The 25,431-nt window shown below is 46.7% G+C and overlaps 1 protein-coding gene across 1 annotated transcript in view; it reads left to right on the forward strand.

The window, feature by feature from the left end:
• Nucleotides 1-24,854, forward strand: part of LOC135372638 (alcohol dehydrogenase [acceptor]-like) — a 32,257-nt gene extending 7,403 nt beyond the window's left edge. The window contains exons 4-6 of the mRNA XM_064606148.1: nucleotides 2,085-2,262; nucleotides 3,381-3,597; nucleotides 24,624-24,854. Coding sequence (XP_064462218.1) covers nucleotides 2,085-2,262; nucleotides 3,381-3,597; nucleotides 24,624-24,780 — 552 coding nt within the window. The 3' untranslated portion in view covers nucleotides 24,781-24,854. The remainder of the gene's footprint in view (nucleotides 1-2,084; nucleotides 2,263-3,380; nucleotides 3,598-24,623) is intronic.
• The last annotated feature ends 577 nt before the right edge of the window (nucleotides 24,855-25,431 follow it).

Genomic DNA, 25,431 nt, shown 5'->3' on the forward strand with positions numbered 1-25,431 from the left:
TCATCTGTTTATTCTAATTCCGAATAGTGAAGTAGTGAAGTAGCGGTGGGTTCCTCGAGCCGACTTCATCGGAGTGTGTCCGCCGCATTTAAATGTGAAGGGTCAGGTGTTTTTCGAGAAATAATGCACAAAGTCCTCCCAAGGCCCCTCTGCAAGTTACTTCAGTCACTGTTACTTAGTGGAAAGAATAATTCTGGATAATATGAAATATGAGAAGTATGAGAGGGACGCCTGACTTTCATGGGGTGGTCAAGACGTATGAGACACGCGGTGCAGGCAGGATGTAAGTGCCAGAAACGGAGTATGCGTGAAGGAATTTAAGGGGAAGAACACCGGAAGAATCTGCGACGTAAAGCGAGAAGACTGGGTGGTTATGTAAAGCCTTATACAGCAAAGACAGTTGAATGATAAGCATAGTTTGAGAGAATAAAGCGAGTCACCCTGTTCTGAGTAGTTCCTGTGAGGACTATGACTCATGAGGGTCCTATTAGGAAAATTCATATCCTATCATGTACGCAGCAGATTACCTGGTGACTGCTTGCGTTCCAAGTGTTCATATCAGTGAGTGCTGGCAGACACAGTAGTTATTTCTGACGATGTTTTATATATAGATCTAACAGCGACTGATGGAATACAACTGAAACCGATGTAGAGTCTCTCCTTTTGACGAAGGCACGGGTACTTGGAAGGATGCCCGATTTGCCACTAAAATGGAGAACCCCATAGCCATCTCACGTAAACTGTGCTCTTTAAGCAATATTTATAACACGCAACAGCAGAAATCCGCAAAACATTCCACAAACACACAAAAGCATACCTTTGAAAAACATCTATCAGGAAATGCATTTGTTGAATGTACGGCCAGTTCACGCTTCATTCAGAGACGCCTTCGACCACGTCTGTCCCAACACCGCACCTACGTGCCTTTTTGAGGGTTTTCGAAGCGCCTGCCAAATCTGCCTTTTAGGTTCTTCCAGCGTCATTCCACTTCATCAACCACGGAGAAAAACAGACGAACGGCACTGTACTTCACAGTGTTCCGCAACGTCACGCTAACTTACCAGCCACTTCAAGGCTTTCACATTTGCTGTCACAACTGCGCCTTCAGTTTTTCATTTTTGTAGCTGGGACTGTTGATGTCCCACAACGCTCGTAGCTTCTAAATCTATCGTAAAAATTGTAGAATCTCAAGCACAGACTTTTTAAGAAATGCGGCGTTTACCTCTGCAAAACTGGATCTTGACTACAAGGTTGAACTAACACATTGCCACCATGATTTCTTCCTTAACTCATTTGGTTGTTACATAGCGAAATGTTGGAATGATTTACCTCGTAACATTGCAGTGCTTCATGATCCTTTAGAATTCAAAAAAGCAGTCACCGCACTCATCATAGGGGACAATGTGGGCACGACAGTGTGTAGCTGAAGTTGGTACTTTTTGTGTCTTTGTAAATTTATAATTGTATAACACATGTTAACCCATATAGTATATGCATAGTGTGTTACATATTCTTATAGGTTATTATATGTGCTGTGTCCGCCGTCCGTTATGTAGTGCCCAAGGGCCTTTAACGTACCACGAAATAATAAAAAAACTTGTGCAATAACCTTCTCATTCACTAGTACACAGGTCGTTCCGAGAGTCCCCATTTTTGCAGGATAGAAAACAAGAAACCCGCGCAACTGGATGCTGCTCTTCAACTCCTCTCTGATTGGCCACTTCTTGGGCACCGCTTTCACCACCGGTGGTTCGAAACCACGCGCGCGTATTGTTGCACGACGCCTTGGCTTGACGCTTGCCAAACGCCGCGGCAGGATGCTCGATAAACGCTTGAGAAACGTATCATGCGGTTGCGAGGGAACTCCGAGCCTCACCGTGCAGCCGCAATACATTCCTAAAATTACGGTCGTCATTTGCAAGCCGTCTCCAGTCGCCTTAGTCCTCCTCGGTGGGTTGAACAAGACTATAGCGGGGATTTTGTTTGTGCGTTAAAGTGACCTGAACGGGGTGCCGTTCAGTATTCCCCCGTGAGTTGACTGATGATTCCTCAGTCATATAAACTTCCTGTTGATCGTGTTACAGGTGTACGACAGGTACTACAAGCCGAACAGGGACAAGAATTCCTTCATGATCGTCCCAGTAGTTTTGAGACCAGCTTCCAGAGGCCGGGTTACACTGAAAAGCGCACGTTATACGGACCATCCCATCATTGACCCGAGATATTTCTCTGATCCTCGTGATCTGCAGACTGCTGTTGAAGGTACTCTACGTTATAGATGTACACACACACACATGATGTCCACCATAACAACAGAAGTAATTTTTAAAACTAGAAAAATCACTTTTTCCCAGTTTTACCCAATGGCAATGTGCTACACGCCTAAAGGTCCACCTTAACAGGGCACAGGCAAGCTTCTCTGTCGACGCATTAATTAATGTTCGTTAATTAACTTTTTAATTATCAACGATAGAAAATTGACCCAATGAGAACATCGGATCCCTTGGAGTCACTGGTAACATTACCGTTTTCAGAACAAAAATCGAGAGTTATAGCGCGAGGAAAGGGCCTGGAAGTAAGGCGATCTGGTAGTCGTTTTCCGAAGCTCAAGTAGAAGCGCTCCCGTTTTCCTTTCCTCTGTGTGTAGGGGAGGGAAAACACTGTCGCAGGGGGGACAGATTGCATGCGGACAGATTGGTTCGACGGATATCTCTCACACACGCATACCAGGCTACGAGCGCTCAAAAACCGCATTTTTTCGAACGTCACGTGTTGTTGACGCCTACGTGCGAGACAGCAACCCACCCTACACACTTAACTTTCATACCAAATTATATAGCCCAGTCGCCGCTACATGGCAATTCCTTTCTCGTTTCACCGGCATCTACACAAGTGCCGCAATAGGCGCAAGAATATGAGAGATTTTCGCCGTCGCCTCCAACTTTGCGTATTTTTAGCTGCAAAATAAAAAAAAATCCCCACCGGAACTGGACCCACGCTCTAGAAGCCAACGTAACTGACAGTGCGGGAAAAGAAAATCAAAGCCGTGAACGCGTTCATTGAGAAGATATTGAACGCCAGATTCGCTATGCCTGAAAGTGCGTCGGACATGCCATATTCTTTCGGATTTTTGTTTTCTCGGGAACTACGGAAACTAGAGAAAAAGTACTTGTGTTCCGTTCTCAATCTTTGTTAGGCTACAACGTATATCTTTTTCCATAAAAATTACTGATGGTGTCCGGACTACCTTGACTAAGTTAAGATGGAATCACCCAAAAACGAATCAACCTAGGGGAAGGTTAAAATAAACCGCGCCTGTTCCTACGAGTATATATTACGCCTATTTGCCTCAATGTTAGGCGTATCGCATTCAACTGTAGGGACAAAGGAGGCCATGAAAGTCTTGGACACGGCACCAATGCGGGCTCTGGGTGTCGAGCGTTGGAACCTGACAATGCCGGGATGCGAAGACAAGAAGCTATGGAGCGACGACTACATCGCCTGCCTAGCCATGCAATTAACGGAGACCGCCTGGCATTTTGCCAGCACCTGTCCCATGGGAGAAGGTGTACAAGCCGTCGTTGATGCCAGGCTCAGGTATGCAGAATATAAGCTTCATAGGTGAAATGTTGAAAAACATTCTAGTTTGTGCGCGCGTTTATTGGTGGAGGCTATCGCAAATGCAGGGATACCCGGGGCTACCCGCAGACACTGGTGATAGCAGTGGCGTTTTGTTGGTAGAAATTGTATGTGGCGGGCAAAATGCGGGTGTGCCCCCTAGACAGTAAGCGAAGGGTTTTCTTATCATCTGCAGCTCCTTTGCTTGCCCATTAAGTTTGGTTATCCTCGTTTTCAACGCGAAAACCAACCATAACTCCATCCGGCTGCACGCGAGCTGCTAATCTGACCATCTCACAATGTCGCTAGTATGTTGTACCAGCTGTTACCATATCAGTTGTTGTTTCCAATACTTAACGAAAGTCCCGTGGGCCCCTATACAAGGGCGAAACGGCAGCTCATCTGTCATAACAATTTATGAACTTGTTCAGTAGCGGAACGAAGTAAGTAGCATAAGATCTGCAGATATTAGGGTGTGAATAGGATCAAGGGGCTGCGGCATGTAAGAATACCGCGTAGGGGCATCATGTTTGCTGGTGTTTGGTGAGCGACGCCAGCACGGCCCCCACTCGGTGTTACTACCGTGACGAGGGGATGTAAGTTGAAGGGTAGAATCCTTTAATGTTGGCGGTCGGTCTCTTGGCCCTGCCTAGGCCGACGGGTTTACCTTTCCTGCTGAAAATGGTCCCATTGAAAACTCGTCAAAAACTCGTTGAATCCTGTTGGATATCACGCTGCGAAATATCATTGAAAATGCGCTGAGATTCCAATTCCCAATAGATGATTTGGAGCAAACATTATATTAAACACAACTGGCATTTTAATGGGTCTCAACGCAGACATTTTGTAAAAACTGTTGGATAACGCTAACAACGGATTGTTTTTCTTTCTCTTCGTTTTATCTGTGGTGCGAGGCTCGCTCTCTTTGCACGTTATTCTATTAAAGTACGATCTGCTAACAGGTTATGGGACTAGGAGCTCTTGGTTAGCGGTACAGGTAATCCCGAGGACGGTTTCAGTCTAGCTTCGGCAAGGTTAACATTTTTCCAGGGGTGCTAGACTCGTCAAAACAGAACTAAGTTCAAAAGATGACGTCGAGCGGGGAGGAGTTTTGAACTTCCGAAGTTCAAGTAAAATGTTTCCCTTTCCCCGCAACTGAAGTCGGGTCTACGTCAGTGCCTGATCCATATCAGTATGTGCGCGACCCGCCCACTGGCTCGAGCGTGATGGAATGAAGAACGAGAAAGCGCACCGCTTCTATCCGCTCCGGTGAAGAGTGAAATGCAGAGCAATACATCCTTGAAGGACTTAAGGTCAAATCATACATTGCCAAATATGTTTGGGCTGTGCGAACATTAGAATATTTCAGATCTCGAGGCGCATAACTGTTCCGAATCGAATACGAAATTATGTGTTAAATTTTTAATCGAATCAATATTTCTTCCAAACTGAATACATTCAGGAGCAGCATGACTCGAGGCCTGATCCCGGGGCATCACAAAACACCCGCGCTACTAGGTAATGGCAATAAGGAAACGAAAACTGTTGTACGATTCACGGGAATTGGCGACCGTGCAGTCGCCCGTCAAGTTATGCAAACGCAAAATGAAAAAAAGTCGAAAAGACGAAGCACCCGGTGACACGGCTTTTCTTGTAACCTCCTCACTGTTGCTTCAGATGGCTGCGTCGTTTCAACCTTGCTGCCGCTATCAGCAGAAGCATGAAAGAGGGAACTGAAGGGGAGACTCATCGTTTCTTTCCACAGTGTTCTACGTTACGTGACGGAGTAATTAACGTGGTCGAGATTTTGCGCGAAGGAAATTTGCCCCAGCTATTTTTATTGTAGTAAGGTAATGTGTTTTGTGTTGAAAGTGGTTGAGAAAACGAAATTCCCTTTCTGTTTCCGACAAGAAAATACACAAAGAAAGGCAACAACAAACAAACGAAAAAAAAGTTACGCTGACTTGACACATTTCAGAGATCTATTCAGAACATTTATCGTGACTGAAAATCGAACAAGTGCGCGCAAGTCACACCAAAAGTTTGTCGATGACAAGCGCCAGTGACACCCCGAAGTAGAATTTTAAGCCTCTGTTTTGTGACACATTATATGACACACCCGCTGAATCGGCATGTGTGCTATACGTGTATTCGGGATCAGTGAACACAACAACGCTTCGTTTGAAAACTATTTGTTTCCTATTTCCTTTTTCTATGTATCTGCTGGCTTCTTTCTCAAAATGACCCTGTGTAAATTTGAGCACTTATAAACAGACTAGTGCCCGCACTGCGACGACACAACCACTTCATGGTAAAAGGGACGGAAAAGGCGCGTGTCCGAAAAACCCTGGGTCCGTGCTCTTGCAAGCGCTCATTTCGAGGTGCTGCTCCGCTGCATAGAAGAGCACCGACGCTTTCCAACGCCCTGCACGTGCAGTGTTCATATCTCTGTTGTGTGCGTTTTGTATTTAGGATGTATCTCTCAATCAGAAGGAAAGCTGTTGTCTTCCTCCGCGTCTCAATGGAAAATCTCATTTTTGTACAGCAAGAAAACCACATGAAAACAAGAGAACATTACGGAACCTGCGGCCATGGGAGGTACACTGTCATGCGTGGAGAACACAACAATCTTGTGCGCAGTGATATCATTATCCGTGATGAGAAGTGCATCTTGGATTAATCTTACAATCTCAGAACAGAACTTCACCGCATAGCACGTTATCCGCAAACCATTGACACGAATGATGGGATTACCCATTGTGATTCGAAGAGCCAGAGGGCCAGGGATGGGCAGTAATACGCATATTTTGTATTATAATACTAATACATAATACTTCCTAGAAATCGGTATTATAATACAGATACAAATACATTTCAAAAATGAGTATTATAATACATAATACTAATACTTCTGTGTATTACACGAGTAATACTTGTAATACGTTTGTAATATACTTAACTTGGGAAGAAAAAAAGGAAAAGAACAGAAGAATTACTTAGATATATGCCCATTACTTATCGAGACAATCATTCTCCAATGACGTTTTATTCACGCTTACATTTTTGCACATGGCCTGATCTTTCCGAATAAGATCAGATAGCGCTGATCAATTCGATCGCAGTGAACAACTTGCTCTCACTGTGGCAGAGCCCTGATTTCATCCACTCTGGACGATAAAATGTGGGCCGTTCAAAAACCTGTGACTGCCCATAGTGCAACCACGTACAGGGGTGACTGGCTGCACGCACTCTTTCATAAGACAAAGGGCTTGTACTGGTATGACTCATCCTTACGGATTCTGAAGTAGAAGGAATGCGAGGAAACCTCCAGTAACCTCTGGCCCCAAAGTCACTCGCTTTGGGATAATTTGGGGCAGGGGAACACTGTAATAGGAGCCTTGTTCGTGTTCAAATGTTTGTGGGACCCGAAAAAATACTGATAAAGTGCACGGGTGACACTTTGCAGGTCGAACTTACGACCTCTGGGAAAGTATTACACCTTCAAAAGTATTATGATACATGTAATACCTCGTTTTGTGTATTATAATACAGATAGAAATACATTTCAAAAATGAGTATTATAACACATAATACAAATACTCAAAAGTATTACAGTAATAGTATTATAATACAAAGTATTACTATTACTGCCCATCCCTGCAGAGGGCGTATAGCATTTTGGATATATGATAATTGCTATAAAAATGCCTATGTCCCCCTCTCTCTTCAAATTGGAAGCGATAAGGATATGATTCGTGTCTAGTCGGCGCACAACATGCTATGCGGTGAAGTTCTGTTCTGAGAGTGTAGGCTCTGCGCAGATGGTCACACAGCGAACGAACAGCGTTCTTCGACACTCGGTAAAACTGGCAAAAATCCTCGTTTGGCATTTCAAACGATACTCATGATGAGTGTGGAGTCAGAGGCGCAGTATTAAAGGCACGGAAGTAAAAGCGCCCGCAACTCTTTCTAACAAACTTCGAAGTTCGCCTCTATCTTACCTTGAACTTTTCTCGGTGGAAAAAAAATGTTGCGCAATGTCAGGAATGGTGGAACCAAATAAGTTCACCCTAGCGAAGCTGGGAGACGACAATTATCAGGCGTGGAAGTTCAACATGCGGATGCTTCTGATAAGGGAAGGTACCTGGAAGTATGTCGAAGAAGAGACGCCCACAACTCCTTCAGCGGAGTGGATATCGAATGATCAAAAGGCACAGAGCACAATCTCGCTTAGCATCGAGGACAATCAAATAATCCATATCTGCAAGGCGACGACAGCGAAAGAAATGTGGAAAGCGCTACAGGGGCTCCATGAGCGGATAATTATGACAAACTGTGCCTGCTGCGTAAGCTTTACCAGTCGCGGCTCAGTGACGGACAAGAGATGCAAGACTACATTAGAGAGACTTTGAGTCTTGTAGAGCGCTTACGAGGGATGGAGCAAGAGATCACCGATTTCCAAGTAGCTGCACTACTGCTGAGCGGACTCCCTCTCGATTATGCGAACTTGATCACAGCGCTTGATGCACGTCCTGAAAGTGAGTTGACACTCGAGTATGTCAACGGTGAATTCAGGAGAAGATCAGAAAACCCGCAATGCATGGAGTCAGTGCTGAAGGCACAAACCACACAGTTCAAGGGTTTCAGCGAAGCAGAGAAAGAAACTAGGGAGTGTTTCTTTTGCAAAAGACAAGGACATGTCAAGAAGGACTGCTACAGATGGAAGGCAAGCAAGAGAGGAAGACAACGTATTTCGAAGGCCACAAGCGCAATCAACCAGGACGAAGAAACAGCTTTCGCCGGTGCTGCTGCTAATTTCCAGGGTGGGTGGTGTATAGACTCCGGAGCCACGAGTCATATGACTAGCGACAGGAACTTTTTCACTAAATTTACGGAGCAGAAGTCAGATTCAGTGGTTGTGGCCAATGGTCAGCGGGTTGCATCAGAAGGCATTGGAAGCGGTTTTATCGAGTGGGCTGCTGTATCAACAACTCGCCGCATACAAGTACACGACGTACTATATGTTCCATCGCTTGAAATGAATCTCCTCTCGGTCAGGAAACAGATCGCGGCCACAGGGTAACATTCGACGGTGGCGTCTGCACTGTCACAAACGGCGACATTCATCTAGCCAAGGGTTCTTTAAGCAATGGTCTTTATCAGCTGGAATGCAAGGAAGACCGATGTGCTGCAACTCGAAGAGATCACGCCGAGTGCATTCATACATGGCAGCGGTGGCTTGGTCACAGAGATCCGGAAGCGGTGAGAACGCTCGTCCACGATGATCTTGCTGAAGGCATCCACATACGGGACTGCGACAAGCTGTTGAAGTGCTTAAGTTGTCTGAAAGGAAAGATGACGAGGAAACCCTTTCCAGAAGTGAGCAAGAGACAATCTCGAGAGCTAATGGACTTGGTAGACAGCGATGTGTGTGGTCCAATGCAGACCACCACAGTTGGCAAACGGAGATACTTCATCTCATTTATTGACGAGTATTCGACGTATACGGTTATTTACTTGCTACAGTCAAAGCTAGAAGTTTCGGACTGGCTAGAAGAGTACATAGCGTATGTGCAAAATAGATTCGGGAAACGACCGATTGTACTTCGCAGTGACAGTGGGACAGAGTACACGGGCAGCAAAACGCAAGCAATCCTCAAGAAGCATGGAATTCAATTCCAGTCTACCGTACCCTACAATCCAGAGCAAAGCGGTGTCGCAGAGAGGAAAAATAGAACGCTTTGTGAAAGCGCTCGTAGTATGCTTTTTGTGGCGAAGCTTCCGGAGGTGTACTGGGGGGAAGCTATTTCAACTGCGTGCTACTTACAGCATAGGCTACCTGCAAGGGCTGCGACGAACACACCTTTTGAAGTCTGGAGTGGACAGAAGCCCCATATCAGTCACTTGCCAATTTTCGGCACCAAAGCTTTTTGTACATATTCCGAAGGAAAAGCGCAGGAAGTGTGACAGATGCGCGGAAGAAGGTATCTTCGTGGGGTACAGCGACAGACAGAAAGCATACAGGATTCTCCATCCTGGCAACAGAGTGTCTATTAGCCGTTCTGTCATAATCGACTAAAATTCCGTGGAACCGGATTTCTACGGGTGTCCAAACGTCATAGTAATGGACGCGCCAGTCCTTCACCGACCCCTTGAAGTGGAACAAGACACTGTGACTAACGGTGTGGAGGTTACAGTAGGAGAACAATCCGCACAGCAAGACGAGGAGAATGTAGTTCGGCGATCGAAAAGAACGAACAAAGGTGTACCGCCGGAGCGCTTCTCCTACGTCGCTTTCGAAGGAGATCTCTCAGATCCGGAATGTTGGGAAGACATACAAATGATGCCAGAACATGAAAAAGAGAAGTGGATAAAGGCAACAGACGAAGAAATGCGATCCTTATGCAGTACGGGAACCTGGGAGCTTGTCTCATTGTCAGAGGGGTGGAAAGCGATAGGTTGCAAGTGGGTTTTTAAAAAGAAACGCGACAAAGACGGGAAAATTGAACGGTACAAGGCGACACTTGCTGCGAAAGGCTACTCTCAGAAATATGGTGCTGATTACGACGCCATATTTGCACCTGTTGCAAGGCAGGTCACTTTTAGAGCAGTACTACAGTCGCAGCCGCACAGGGGATGAAAGTCAAGCATTGTGATGTAAACACAGCCTTTCTGCATGGAAATCTTGAAGAGGACATCTACATGTCACAACCAGAGGGTTACGTAAAAGATCACCTCGTGTGCAAACTGAAGAAATCCATCTACGGACTCAAACAAGCCGCTAGAGCTTGGAACGAAAGGCTTAACGAAGTGCAACTTGAATATGGCTTGTGCAGAAGCAAAGAGGATCCTTGCCTCTACACGAAGTACACAGACAGTTGGTTGTATGTACTAGCATATGTGGACGACATAATCATTGCACATGAGAATGACGGTTGTATTCAAGAGCTACAAGAACTGTTGAATCACGGACGGGAGTTTCCTTCTCAGTCAACGCAACAAAATCGGCGACCTCCTAAGTCGATATGGCATGGAGGACGCAAGGGGCGCTGCCACTCCTATGGACGCAGGCTATCTCCAGTGTAGAGGAGACGAGGATTTGTTACCAACAAGTCATAAGTACAAAGAAGCAGTTGGGGCTCTACTGCATATATCGACGACAACACGGCCAGATATAGCGTTTGCGCTAGGCGTCTTGTGCAGACGAGTTAGCTGTCCATGTCAGAGAGACTGGAACGCACTAAAACGAGTACTACGTTACCACAACCATACTAAGGACATGAAACTCAAATTACCAGTAACTGCAGTACTCAAGCTTTCCTGCTACGCCGACGCTGATTGGGCAGGAGACCCTCAAGACCGGAAATCAACATCGGGTTTTTTGTTTAAGCTTGGTGAGAGCAGTGTATCTTGGGGCAGCCGAAAGCAACTCTGTGTTGCATTATCATCCACCGAAGCTGAATATGTTGCCGCAGCGAGTGCTTCTCAAGAACTGCTTTGGTTACGTCAGCTGTTACTGGATTTGGGAGTGTCACAGGCTGAACCAGTGGTTATTTACGAAGACAATCAAGGCTGCATCAGGCTCACCGTAGGTGCCGCCTCCAACACTCGGACAAAGCACATAGACGTTCGCTACCATTTTATTCGTGACTTGGTTAGTCAAAAGGTAATTCGACTCGAATACTGCGACACCAAGAATATGGCGGCGGACTGTTTCACGAAAGCTCTTTGCAAACAAAACTTCGAACGACTGAGAGCTCAAGTGGGAATTATAGGGAATCGTTGTTAACGAGTTGGAATGTTGGATAACGCTAACAACGGATTTAAGTTTTTCTTTCTCTTCGTTTTATCTGTGGTGCGAGGCTCGCTCTCTTTGCACGTTATTCTATTAAAGTACGATCTGCTAACAAAAACCAATGGGGTCCAATTCCAACCACACTGAATAAAGCCCATACAAACTCACTAGCGATGAATCTTGTTTCTCATTGACTCTATGTGTTGCAACAAGGAATTTCCCATCCAAGTCACCGATATAAGCAATAAATAGTGTCTGTTTTGGCTCCGGAAGATAATTCGAGTACCTCTCCTAGTGGGTTTCGCGGACTTAGTGCCCCTGACAAGATTTTGATTATCACTGGAACAAAAAATGCTGCCATAACTCTGGTGTCATTGTAATTTGATGTGACTTGTGTAAGCACATGGCGAGTGTGCGGGCCAGAAATAGCAAAGGAAAACAAGTCGAAACAAGGAAATCAGGGAAGTTATCTCCCCCATGTGTACTTAAACTGTCCTAAACTGACCCCTGAGGATGAGCGAGGGAGCCTGAGGGACGTCATCTCATATATGCCAAAGTGGCAGTATTATGATACTCTGAGGATCAGGTTTTGTGATCTCAGGGCTGCCATCCCTGCCTCATCTGACAACTTTAGGATAGCCCTGGAATGACAGTGTGTTCTTGGGATTAAGTAACACTCGCGATCCTCAGGGCGTCCCGAAAGTGCTATCGCGTTCTCGTCCGTGATGTAATGCTCGGAGGAGATCCAGAGAGTGTCATCATGGGAGCTTCCAGTGATAGTCATTTGCGTACGTGTCCTGCAGCCGGAGGACATAGTATACAGGTGAAGTAAATTAGTTTAAAACGGCGCTGTTTATTTCAATGCTTGAACTCATTAATTAATCAGAAGGAAACGGTGCCAGTCTTATTGGTAGTGGTTTGAAAAGTTAATGTAGTTCTGCTAACTGGTAATGCAGTTATGTAGTGACAAATTTTCTTTGTGTTGTGTATTAACTGGAACACTGCTGTGACCTTGGATAGAGCAAAGCAGGCATACTTATTTTTGACATGCTTCAGTACGGTTTCAGATCGATTCATGCTGCGAATGCAGTGTGCCGGCAAGTACCGTCGTCTAAATGCTGGTCCTCTTATAAGACTTCCTTTACGCGTACCTTGCCGGCGCTATGCGTGTGAAAAAAGAGATTTCGGGAACAGAAAGTAGCGGGACTTCACCGCTTTATCAGCGTGGACGCAATTTGCAAGTGTTCATACATTTCCCCTTACTCTCACTAAAGGGTGCCTGGTCACTAAAAACGTCAATGGCAGCTGTAAGCCACTAGCCACGCATTTCCTGATAAAAGCAGTTTTATGGGAGATATAAGATGGAAGCGTTGAACCGGTCCATCGATTTTTGGCGTGGTCGAACCGGAACTGAAGCGGAACAAAAAGCAACCACCATGAACCCGAACCGAACCCGTATCGTTGGGGTTCGACACCCTGGTTCGAATGCGTCTTAACTAAAGTCTCTGGATTGGGAAAAGTAACGCCATCCTTTGATCTTGCCCCCTCGACCTTGTACCTTCATGGTGGCCACAGCATAGGTTGGCGTGGTACGACCGCCATGAAAGCTTGAAGGTATATACATATAGAGAAGGGATTGATGTACTTTTCCGACTTGAGGGAATTTAGTTTAACTATTTTGGCTATGCCGCAGGCGATTGCCGTGGGTCTCTGTGCTGTTCCCGTTGCACTCAACAGGGCCTCGAGAGTGTAGACGGCCCCTCTTGTTCTTGGTCCTGCATGAAATGGAAACATGAAAAAAGAACTCCAACACAACAACATAAAGCTATCTCGCTGCGTTCAGGCTTCCTGCTGCTTTCAGGTTGCTCGAATAAATGGAACAACAACAACTTTATTTTGACTTTGGAGATTGGGGAGGTTCATCGCCAGAGGCGATACTCTACCCCATTCCTGGTGGGGAATAAAATAACGAGCCCCTTCACAATAACGGTCGAAGTCCGATGGTGTCCAGATAAGTCAAAAGAGCTTTGAGCGCAGATCGTTGCTCGGCTGGATTGGGCCAGGGACCAAGCAATTTCGATAGGGAGAAGGGGAGAGAGCCCAGCTGACGAAGAGACTCGGAGAGTGCGATTCGTGAAGGTTGGTAGTGGGGACAATTAAGAAGAATTTGCTCCAGATCCTCAAGAGCACCACAGTGGTAGCAGGTGGAAGAGTCAACTTGTAACAAGCGGTAACGCCACTGAGCTGTAAAGGCCACATCGAGGCGCATTCGGTGGATTAAGGCAGCATCTTAACGAGAGGTTTCGTGGCATGCGGAAAGCGAGCGTTGGATCAACTCTGCTCAACATAGATGGGGGGAGAATGTCGGTTGTTCATTGGCGGGAAGCCAGGGGTGTCACGAGGCGTCGCAGAATGGAACGGTGGTCTCCTCTCAGCAGAAGAGTATACTGGTCCGTTTCCGATACGAGAGTGCTGCTTCTGCGGCGCTGTCGGCCTGCTCGTTCCCTATACGACACCACAGTGGGCTGGAACCCACTGGAGAAGTAGCCTGTGGCCTGCTGCGTAAACAGTGTGGTAAGCCATTAACACATCTGTGACTAGGGGTGCGGATGGGCCTCGTATGCGGGCCTCGGAGTAAATGGATATGTCCTCTGTGACTACGGCAAATTGGTGACGAGCGATTCTTCTTCTGCCGAGTCTGAGAATGGCTACCGCTTCAAATGCAGGGGATCACCAGGATCAAAACAACAAGCGTTCTACGGAACTTCGCTTTGAGAGGCCTGGAATTCTCGATCGGGGAAGGGACGAGTGGGAGCTTTATTCAGAGCCGTTTTCCAAGTTGCGCGACTACCTGCTGATATCGACAACAGAAGTCTGCTCATTTTCTCCTTGGATGCGGCCGTTCTCAAGCGGTTGTACCATCTCCACTAGCCGAGGGACATCACAGACGTCCCAATCGAAGACTTGGTCATTTGCTCGTGTTCATAAATGTGACTTCATTTCTACGTTTAATGGCTACGTACATTTCGTTCGTTATCCATGGCTTTTTAATTTTGTTGCATTTCTTGCGTTCTTTTTTGGGAAGCATGAATCATGTATAGTTCCAATCTTCGAATGGAACATTTTAGACTCCTTATCTGCATCAATTTCCTTTATGATTGTACCCCAGGCTTGGTTCGAAAACATATTCTTAAATTTAGTAATGTGCGGTGCTAATTGCGGTACTGGTGCGGTGATTGCGGTGCTGGTGCGGTAGTAATTGGGTGGTGCTGTTCCAGAGACACTGTTGGCCCTTTCGTTAAAACCGGCGTACGCGTAAAATACCAGAGCAAAATAGTCATGAGATAAGCCGCAGAGCGCCCGTGAGAAAACAAAATACGTGTGAAATTACGGTATTTGTTTTTGACGAACTGTAACCGATAATCGAAGAATGACTGCAGCAGCGATGACAACTTTGCAAGGCATTTACAGGGGCGTATTTTAATAACTGAGGAACCCACTCACACCTTAATGCCTTTCGTGTTTGTTCCGTCGACGCCCGTCCGGGATCCCGACGCCCACGCTTGTTGTTCGTTGCTCCGGGCGGCGTCGGGTCACAGGGATGCCAGAAGGGCAGGAAGTCCCAGACCTTGTAAGCACCCCCAAGCGGTCGCTCTTTGCAGTCAAGGGCGCTCCACGGGACGGCCGGCAGAGCCCATCTCGAAACCGAAACCGGCCAAACACAGCGGACGGCCAACCCAAGCCAGCGAGCCATCAAGTGGCGCCTCCGCCAGACGAACTCCCCAGCATTGATTCAAATTCTTCGCTCCTCTTATGAGCGCTATCCTAGTATGACCTAGGCACTCAGGCCTATTTAACTAGCAGTTGGAACAGTACTGGACGAACACAAAGAGTTCGAAAGGGCAAAGTTATTCTTTACTCGACAGGAAGAAAACCAGACTGTGGAGGATTTTCTGAACCTCCTACGAGACATACTTGGGAGTTGTGAATGCGAACACCGAAGCAGACATAAGCGCCAGTTCATTGCTCACAGTCTTCATAGTCGACATACGAGATCAGCGTCAGTGGTAAGAGTGCGAGGGTGCATGCGAGCTGGTACATTGTAAAACGACGATAAAACCTGAGACACGCAACAAAAAAAGACAACACGACACGTTCTCACTTCGTTCGGGTATTTGAGCGAAGCTTGTACTCGAGAAGAATCTCGCCACTGGGACTGGTTTACGGCTTGCCGAAATCTTGCTAGCAGATGAAGCTGGATCCAGTGATCTGAACTCCTCAGTAGTGGCTAAGGTCTCCCAGTCAACTAGAACTACAGGAAAGTGTTTTCGCTGTGGGAATTTCAACGACGATGAGGCAGCGTGTCGCATTCGCCACGAATCGTGTTACGACTGTGGCAAGCCAGGACATATTGCCATCATGTGCACGCACACAGGACGCACTTCACAAAAGTCCAAAAACAACTACAACAACACATTACTTACCTATCCATTACAGCGTTTATTTAGGTTACTTTTTCGAACTCGTTCTGGTTTTGGTTGTATGCAAGGTGAACGGATGAGTAATCCGCTTATACAAGCAATGTGTGCCATAGAGAGGGTTTTTCAACAAATGTGTGAAAAGAAAAAGAGAGGATAGTACGCCACGGAAAAGCTGGTGTTCTCCTGCATTTTCGTGATTGGCGCGCTTGTTTCACTATATGTTTCAACCAACACGCCCTTTTCGTTTTATCTCTGCTATGCGATCAACGACACTTACTCGTAATGAGCTTTTGCCAATTCGGTTGGCAACAGCTAGGCGTCCAGCTCGGACGCCTAGCGGATCCTGAACAGTAGGCCGCGTTGCCATGAAATGACCACCCGAATTCCCCATTATTCGAATGACTTGTGAAGCGAACGAAGTACAACATACACAAACCTGTATACAATAAAGGAAACTATTAAGAACGTGAGAATGGTCGCGATGCGGACAGGGGACCATGCAGCAGACGACTGGCCTGCACTTGTACACTCTTGCTTGTTTTGGAACCGCCAGTGTGCGCCCCCACCGCAGCAGTCTGCGGCGCACACTCTTGGCACCACAGCGGAACTCCCCTGAGCTAGTGCCGACGGTGCAGGCCAAATCGAAGAGACGTATTACGTCTCTCCAGACGCCATCGGTGACTCAGTCGGTAGCGTTTCATTCTGCTGATCCCAAGACCGCGGGTTCAAATAAACACGGCCGGGGACGATGGGATCTTGGTGGTAGCTCATACAGGCCGTCTTAAGCGAGGGGCGTTAACTTTGGTGTACCGTATGTCGAGATTTCGGGCGAATGTGCGTTCTAGGCCGACTTCTAAGTCTCCGAGTCGTCTTCTTTGTCCTCCAGGAAACCTATCGAAACACACCCACACCAAATCGCATTCGCGTACATCATTTGGTTTTGTTGACATCGACTTGACACGCAGACGCCCGGTGGGGAGGGGGGGGGGAGTCCCCGAAATCCATCATTAAAAATAAACGTTTAAGAATAAAACATTCGAGAATAATCCGCTTAAAATATACACGGTTAAAAATATATCTCCTAAAATAAACCGCTTACTATCCCCGCTTAGAGATCACCGTTTAATAATCCACCATTAAAAATAAACTGTTCCAAAATCCCCTCACTATCTAGCACGGAGGCGGACTGATTGCAATTTACGCCTATAGCAACCGTAGGGTGGATGGGTGTATCCCGTTTGAAACCAGTAAAAATAATCTTTTCAAAACAAACGCGTAAGTACCCACTGTTAAAAATATGTCTCCCAGAATATACACTTAAAAATCAACGCACAAAAATATTCGCCGAAATATCCCCGTTTAAATAAAAACGCTAAGGAATCCACGTTTAAGAATCTATCGTTCAAAATAATTCGTTTCAGAATCCCCCAAATCCACCCTACAGTTGCAAGTCATGTTGTATGGCCCAAATCAAGGTGAACTGCAAGCAAGCGGCTTAAACTAACGTCACAGGACCAAACTAGCCTCAGCTATCCCAAACTAACCTAACCTAACATAACATAACATGATATAACCCTGCGTAAATTGCAATGAGTCCGCCTCCGTGCTAGATGGTCAAGGGATTTTGAAACAGTTTATTTTTAATGGTGGATTATTAAACGGTGATCTCTAAGCGGGGATAGTAAGCGGTTTAGTTTAGGAGATATATTTTTAAACGTGTGCTTTTTAAGCGGATTATTCTTCAATGTTTTATTCTTAAACGTTTATTCTTAATGGTGGATTTCGGGGACCACCCGGGTGGATTTGGGGGGATTCAGAAACTATTTCGTTTTAACGATATATGCTTAACCGTGGATTCCTTAGCGTTTATATTTAAACGGGGATATTTCGGCGATTATTTTTGAAAGATTATTTTTAATGGTTTCAAACGGGATACACCCGGTGAGGGGACTTTGAAACAGTTTATTTTTAATGGTGGATTATTAAACGGTGATCTCTAAGCGGGGATAGTAAGCGGTTTATTTTAGGAGATATATTTCGAACCGTGTATTTTTTTAAGCGGATTATTCTTGAATGCCTTATTCTTAAGCGTTTATTACAAATGATGGGTTTCGGGGACCCCCCCCCTCCCACACACACACACCCAGTTACCGATATGGAGGTCGCTACTGAGAAGATGTGCCTTGACATAATCAACTAAAGTAAAACTTTCTTGGCGAGGCGACACTGCTTATTCCTGAAGAAGCCCCGAGACGAGGGACACGGAAAAATGGGACAAAGACAATGAAGTATCAATGGTTTTTCGTCTCGGGGTTTCTTCAGTATTAAGCTATTGGCGCATTCCATTGGCAGAGCTGGGACAGAAACTGTTCCATTGGCAGAGAGAACATGCGTTGAATGTTCCATTCGTAGAGGAGGTGCAAACCTGAGCGGGAGACGACACGGAAGAGGAGGCAGGCGGGCGATAAGTGAGGCCATGAGGTTCGAGCTTTCTATTGTTTTTCTTTTTACTCGTGTGTCACGCAGGTGGTCCTGCGTCTCCTGAACAGTGGACATAACGGTGCGTACCGCTGTGTGTCATTATATTGTGCAATACCGAAGCAGTTTACTGAAGCCCACGTGATCAAAGCAAACCGGAAAAAGCACGCGTGTCACACGCTAGGCATCAGCGCGCATCGTACCTTGAATGCTAGCATACCGTGGACAGAGCAAACCTGTGCGACCCCGCTCGGAGCAAACACGTCACCCCAGCCAGCGCGGGGCGAACATAGCTCTCACAATGGAATTCGCCATATATCACCAGCTAGTTTGCTTCCTAACTACTCTATCACTGCATATTATTTCTCTTTGACTGGGAAAATCTATGATTCTCTATCCTGCCGTGTACCTCTATCCTCCTGTGTGCCGATACGCTATCCTGCAGAACCTCACTGTTCTGTTTTTTTTTTCGAAACTATATCTTTACACTATTATACAGTACGAAGCAATCCGAAGCTATTGTAATGGCTGTATAAATAAGTTTGATACGCCCTTCTGAAATGAGAAATACAGTTGGTTTGGCAGTCGGGGGCTCGTTTGTTGCCAAAAAGCTGGGAAGCTCAAAACAGCAACGAAACTTCTGTTCGTTGCTGTACGAAACTTCGCCAGTTCTACCTTCTGTATCCTGCGTGACGTCACCAGTAGTCTTGTGTGGGCGTGGGTTGCTATCCAGGCACGCGCTCTGTAACTTCTTCGTGCAACATGAATGACCAGTCATCAGCTTCCTTGATTTCCTTTTAAAATATTCGCTTGCGGTAAAAGGAAAGCCTGCAGAAAACCGTACATGAGGAATACCGATGAGATGAATCCCACTATTGCTGGACTAATTTTCAGTGGAGGAACGCTTAATCAGTCAAAGGAATATACCCCTTTTCTAACTTTCCGTGCCACTTGGAGATGAGAAATTGTATTCACTGAAATATAATACTGTACGGACAATACGGTATGAACTGATGTCGCCCTGTTACCTCCGCACGTTTTTGCGAAGCCTCTCCCATAGTGCATCTCTGATCACCTTCAGCAGATAACGTTCAGAATTCAACGGGGAACAACTTCATCCCGTTCATTCCTGCAGCAGAACGGTGTCGGCAGGGATTCGTTCTCAATGTTGCATTATTTCTTGTAAATATCAACACTGTAGCCAGTGTCGCTCTAGCATCTACATCATATTATCTGTATATAGACGGCCTTCAAATATATTGTTGTTCTACCAACGGCTCGATATGCGAACGACGGCGAATATATCTTAAAATTGTAAGGTTCGGGGCGGACTAAAGATGTTGGCGCTTTTCTCTCTTTTGTCATTTCCACGGAAAGTACGCTGAATAGTTCTGCATAAGCTCTTATAAACACATCTTGTCGGAATTCTCGAACTTGCAGATGTATACAACGCACAAAGCAAATCCGCCACACAAACCTAACAAAATATCTTATACCTCTAAGTGCTCAATGAACGTGGTGTCTCTATACGTTTGCATTGCCCTACAGCTGTAGATCTGTGATAGTGGGTTGTGATCCCTGTCGATTTCTGTGCACGATGCAAGATGGAACTCTCAGTAACAACAACTTTATTTGGAGATGATGAATGGGGAGTTTCATCGCCAGGGGCGATACTCTATCCCATTGCTGGTGGTGGTGCGGAGAAAGAAATAATGAGTCCCTTCACAATAAGGATCGAAGTCCTATGGTGTCCAGAAAGGCGAAGATACCTTTGAGGGCAGAACGTTGGTGGGCTGGATGTGGCCACGGACCAAGCAATTTTGTGACAGAGGGGGGTGGGGGGTGGAGTGAGAGTCCAGCTCGTTAAGGGATCCTGAGAGTACGGTACGGGAAGTTTGATAGCGTGGGCAATGGAGAAGAATGTGCTCTAGACCTTCTATAGCACTGCAGTGTCTGCATTGGGGAAAGTCGACTTGCCTCAAGTGATAACGCCACTGTGCTGTAAAAGCCACATCGAGCTGCTTTCGATGATTTAATCCGGCATTTTGGGGAAAGGTATGTCAAAGCATGCGGACAGCGAGCGCTGGATCAACTCTGCTCAGCATGGCTGGGGGTGAATGCCAGCGGTCCATTGGCGGTAAGCGAGAGCAGTCACGCGGCGTCGAAGTATGGACCGACGATCTCCTCTCACCAGTGCAGTACGCGTCCATCTCCGGGACGAGTGATGGACGCGGCGAGAGATCTGCGGCGCTGTCGGCCAGTTCGTTCCATTCGACGCCGCACTGGGCTGGAACCCATTGGAGGACAAGCCTGTGCCATGCTTCGTAGACAAGGTTGTAAACCGTGAATACATCAAACACCAACGGTGCGGATGAGCCTCGGATGCCAGGATTTTCGACTGCTTGCAGCGCAGATGTGGAGTCAGTGAATACGACCCATTCCCACGGGTTAAAATCAACGATGTGCTGCAGAAAGAAAAGTATGACATAGAGTTCTGCAGCTGTGGATGAGGTTTGATGCGAAAGGCGACGCCCCTGCACTACGCCTTCGGACGGAATGCCAAATGCCGTGGCGGACTTGCCATTTCGAGAGGCGCCATCACTGTATGCTGCGGCAGAGGTAGAAAATTTCAGGTTTACCATAGTATAAAAATGGGCTGGAAGGACTTGGGGGGGGAATCTGATCTCTTCGCTCATGGAGGCAGGGCCGGCGATAGAAGGGGGGGGGGGGGCGAGTAAGGCGACCGCCTTAGGCCCCGCGCTTGCATAGGCCCCGCGCACGAAGCCCTCAACAAGGATTACATTCTTTTAAATATCAAGTATGCACTTAATTGTGTGAAACAGGCCCCGCGATGTGCCTTTGCCTCAGGGCCAGCACGCCCCTACCACCGGCCCTGCCTGTAAGTCTGGAAGACAACGAAGGTGGGTGGCAGAGCAGAGACCAAGGAGTGTCCGGTGGTATGACGTCCTTCGCTATGAAGCCAGTGAGAGCCTCGCGTGTCCTCTGCGCTATCCGAAGGAAATCACTGTCAGGAGGGTATTGAATTTTTCTGAGGAGTGGATGACGGGGAATGCGGGCACCCATACGCAGAAAGTGTCGAGCCGTTTCACGCTCACGGAGAACATCCACCGTGAGCCCACCAGCTTCAGTCAGGACTTGCCGTGTTTCGGCTATTCCTGGAACGCCAAGACAGCGACGAAGGCTTCGAGCAAGCAGTGTCCGAAGCGTATTTAATGACGTTGTAGACATCCTGTGCAAGATTGGAAGGCCGTAAAGCACAGTCGCCCTCACCAAAGCCGCGTGAACCACCATCGCTGCACTTTGTTACCAAGGTGCTTTAGGTGGCGAGCTCAGCGCAGGTCCGAGTTCATGATCACACAAAGGAAGGAAGAGGAACGAACAGGCTCGAGCTTTTTTGCACCAACCCAAAGAGGGAAATTTCCCATAACCTTGCGGGTGAAAGGGAGCTCGACGCACTTTTCGGGCGAAATGTCCATCCAGAGTCGCGCGAGGTAGAGATGGGCATTATGTAAGGGTAGCTCCCAACGGCACTGAATGGCTGGTCGTGATTTGCCTACTGTCCAAGAGGCAACGTCATCGGCATACACACAGAATCCTACTTTGCGAGGAATTATCGATTTTAGACCTGCCATTACCACATTGAAGAGTATAGGACACAGTATGCTTCCTTGGGTTACACTTTGATGACCAGGATATGTAGGACGTTGGTCGTGGGATGTGCGGAAAGCTACAGACCGGTCCGTAAGGAAATCGTCGAGCCAGCTGAAGAGTCGACCAGATACTCCAAAAAAGCACAAGGCGTCCAGCACACAAACGTGCGAGACGGTATCATAGGTCCGCTTGATGTCCAGGAAAACTGATACATCGATACGCCGGTGTCCACGAGCGTGTTGGCGAGGAAAGCCTGCGATTTTGTGACGGAACCCACATTGCTTCTCGAGCCACCGATCGAGACGATGCAAAACCATTCTGTCCATTATCCGAATTCCCACACAGCTCATTCTCTCCATTCCCACACAGCTGGTCAGGCTCACAGAGCGGAAAGAGGACAGGGTATTTGGTGGTTTGCCTGGATTAGGAACGGGAACAACTAACGCCTCCTTCCAGGTAAATGATAGGGATCCCTGTTGCCAAGACGTATTATAAACATGAAGGAGAGCTTGGAGTGACCGGCAGTCAAGGTTTCAGAGTGTGGCATAAGTGATGTTATCTGCTCGCGGGGATGAGCCCACATTCACAAGTTTCAACACCGTCTTTTGCTCGATTACAGTGTATTGGCGGACCGCCAACTCCTGTGGACGAGGCCAGTCTTGCTGAATTTCGGCCGTCAAGCTCTGAACAAAGCTGCTGTTGTCGAAGCAGCCGCCGATGTCGGATACTATTTTCTCCAACCAGTATCATACGGGTATAGCTGCCACTACGAAGCTGGCAAAAAGCACTAAAATTCGGATAATTCATTATGAACTTGCAACACATTGGTAGTCTGCACGTGTAATTAGTAGGACGGAGAAATCTGTCGCTGGTGTGTTTTCGTCTACACCCTTAAGAATTGCCAATGCCACGAGAGGATTCTTTTATGGGGATGCATCCTTCAGAGCTCAGATTGTCCTCCAGATCTTTGATGCTCTGTGAAACGGCGAAAGGTGTCGACAAAACTTACGCCAAGGCTTTCGGTCTTCTTTCATAAGTTATCCTGTTACTTTGGCTTTCACCTAGCGGTAGGAAGTTGCCCTGTTCGACGAGCCGTTCTTTCTAGTCTGCGACGTAATGCCATAAGGCGGTTAATTGCTATACAATGCCCAACATGACCTGTCACTCTTTTAGAGGGGACCACCTCGTCCTGAATAGCACAACGAATGGCTTCCGAGAGGGCGTCTTGGTACATACCAGTGTGCACAGATGTTTGGAGGCCGGCAGGAAATACGTAGTGTCCAGTTCGTTCGTCTGTTGTGCGAAATATATCGGGGAAAGTGGTCACCACATCCGGTGTCGACATCAGTAGCGGAACTCTCAGTACTGTCAAAGTCATATCGGGAATGTGTTGCAGCTGGCGCATATACTATTTTCTGCAAATAGTATCTTACGCGTATAACCGCCACTACGAAGCTGGCAAAAAGCACTAAAATTCGGATAATCCAGGATGAGCTTGTAACCAGGGAAGGATAACGAACGTATTTTCGTTACCGTTTCCATTTTCGTTACTGCTATATTTTCGTTTCCCTTATCCGTTTCTGATACCAGCTTTTAATTTCGTTTCCGTTACGTTTCCGATACTGCTTCCGGCAATGGAACGGCTGTTACAGAGCTGCGGGTGGACAGCCCGTTCGGCTCTGTCAGCGCCCTGTTTTGCCCAAGCGTTGCTTCGGTGTCACGCGTACACACTAGACGAGTAATTTTACGTCGTTGGGATGCGCACATCTTGCAAGATTTTCAAAGAAGTGTAGGAACATGTCTTCAGTCACTCTGAGTTCAGCAACCCAAGATGGGCGTAACCTTCATCCAATGTCGCATTCATAGGCGGACGCACTCAGTAGTACACAATACTGGCATAGCCACGGTGAAATGAAGAAAGTAAGAAAAAAAAAATCATATGGCTGTCATCCTCGTGCTATGGTGGAGTAGAGTGCGTGGAGTCTATGTTGTGTAATTCTCATGTCTTGATATTGTGTAGATAGGTAATGTCACGAGTAGGCAAGCGAGTGATGCACCCTCAATATCCAATACTGCGCTTTGTTTCATGTTCTCGTGTAGTACTTAGAGTATTACAGCGAATGGAGTCATTAAAATACAAAAATGTAATGAAAAGTCACTGAAATGTCATCGCACAACAGTAATAGCCATTACCCGAATTCAATACCGGTGATACTTTTCGTTTCGGTTTCTGTGTCCGGTAATGGACGACAGTGGTATGCGTTTCCGTTTCCGCTATCGTTGCTATCTCCACTTTCGGTAATATACCGTTTCTGTTTCCGTTGTCATTACCGTTACCCTTCCCTGCTTCTAACACATTGGTAGTCTGCACATGTTAACACTGGAAATGTCGCGTAGTCGTCAACCGCAACACTTAATCTGGAAAGCTGCATCCCTTTTTGTTGAGAGCGTGCAGTCAGATGAACAACTTGTGGTATATTTTAGGCTTTAGATTTTGCTCTTGTGCTCTTGCGTCCCTATGTCAAGAAGACTATAAGCAATATAACTGTCTTCATGATCTCCTCTTGCTTGTCCGACAGAGTTCGAGGGGGCATCCATAATCTTCGAGTAGCAGACTGTTCAATAATGCCCAACATCACCTCTGGAAACACGAACATTCCCGCCATGATGATTGGAGCCAAGTGCGCCGCCATGGTATTGCAAGACCACGGTATACAGGACCCGAACCCTGTATGAAACAAGCTGCTGCTTCGCAAATAAATGTATTTTCCTGGAACATAAGACAACGAGAAAACAAAGTTCATCATCCCGCCGTTGGACGAGGACACCTTGTTACAAACGAGGTGATTATCTCGAGCAACGGCTGTTGCGCCGCTTTAAAATGCAACTTGGCTCATAATTCGAGCAAAGTTTGTGTGACAGCGTCTGTGGACAGTGTGTGCGAGTGACTGGCGGAGTGTATATGTCACTCGTTGCTCTTATGGTAGTTATCCTTTTTTTTTTCCTGAGAGATGAATGAGTAGTCGGCAATCGTAATGAGTGTCTCTTTCTCTATGTTTTTTTTTTCTTGAGTCTCAACTTAACTGAACTCAGAAAGATCGTACCAGTCAGAGCAACGGTGTGCGCCAGTTGGTACATACTGACACAAAAACAGAGCAGACGTCATGTCCTGTCTCTGCGCTGTTTTTTGTGTCATCGTAGCAGTGGCGCCGGTCTTGTGACGGCTACGGAAACATCATATTACGCCACCCTGTGACGCGCCTGTTTCGATATTTCACCGCCTTCTCTAGCCGGCAGAGAAGCCGGTCCCAACACAAGAATATTATGCGAATAATATTTACAAACAAACACATGTGCGACAATGATGAAATATGACATACACAATAT

The sequence above is a fragment of the Ornithodoros turicata genome, unplaced genomic scaffold, assembly GCF_037126465.1.
Source record: "Ornithodoros turicata isolate Travis unplaced genomic scaffold, ASM3712646v1 Chromosome16, whole genome shotgun sequence".
Lineage (NCBI taxonomy): Eukaryota > Metazoa > Arthropoda > Arachnida > Ixodida > Argasidae > Ornithodoros > Ornithodoros turicata.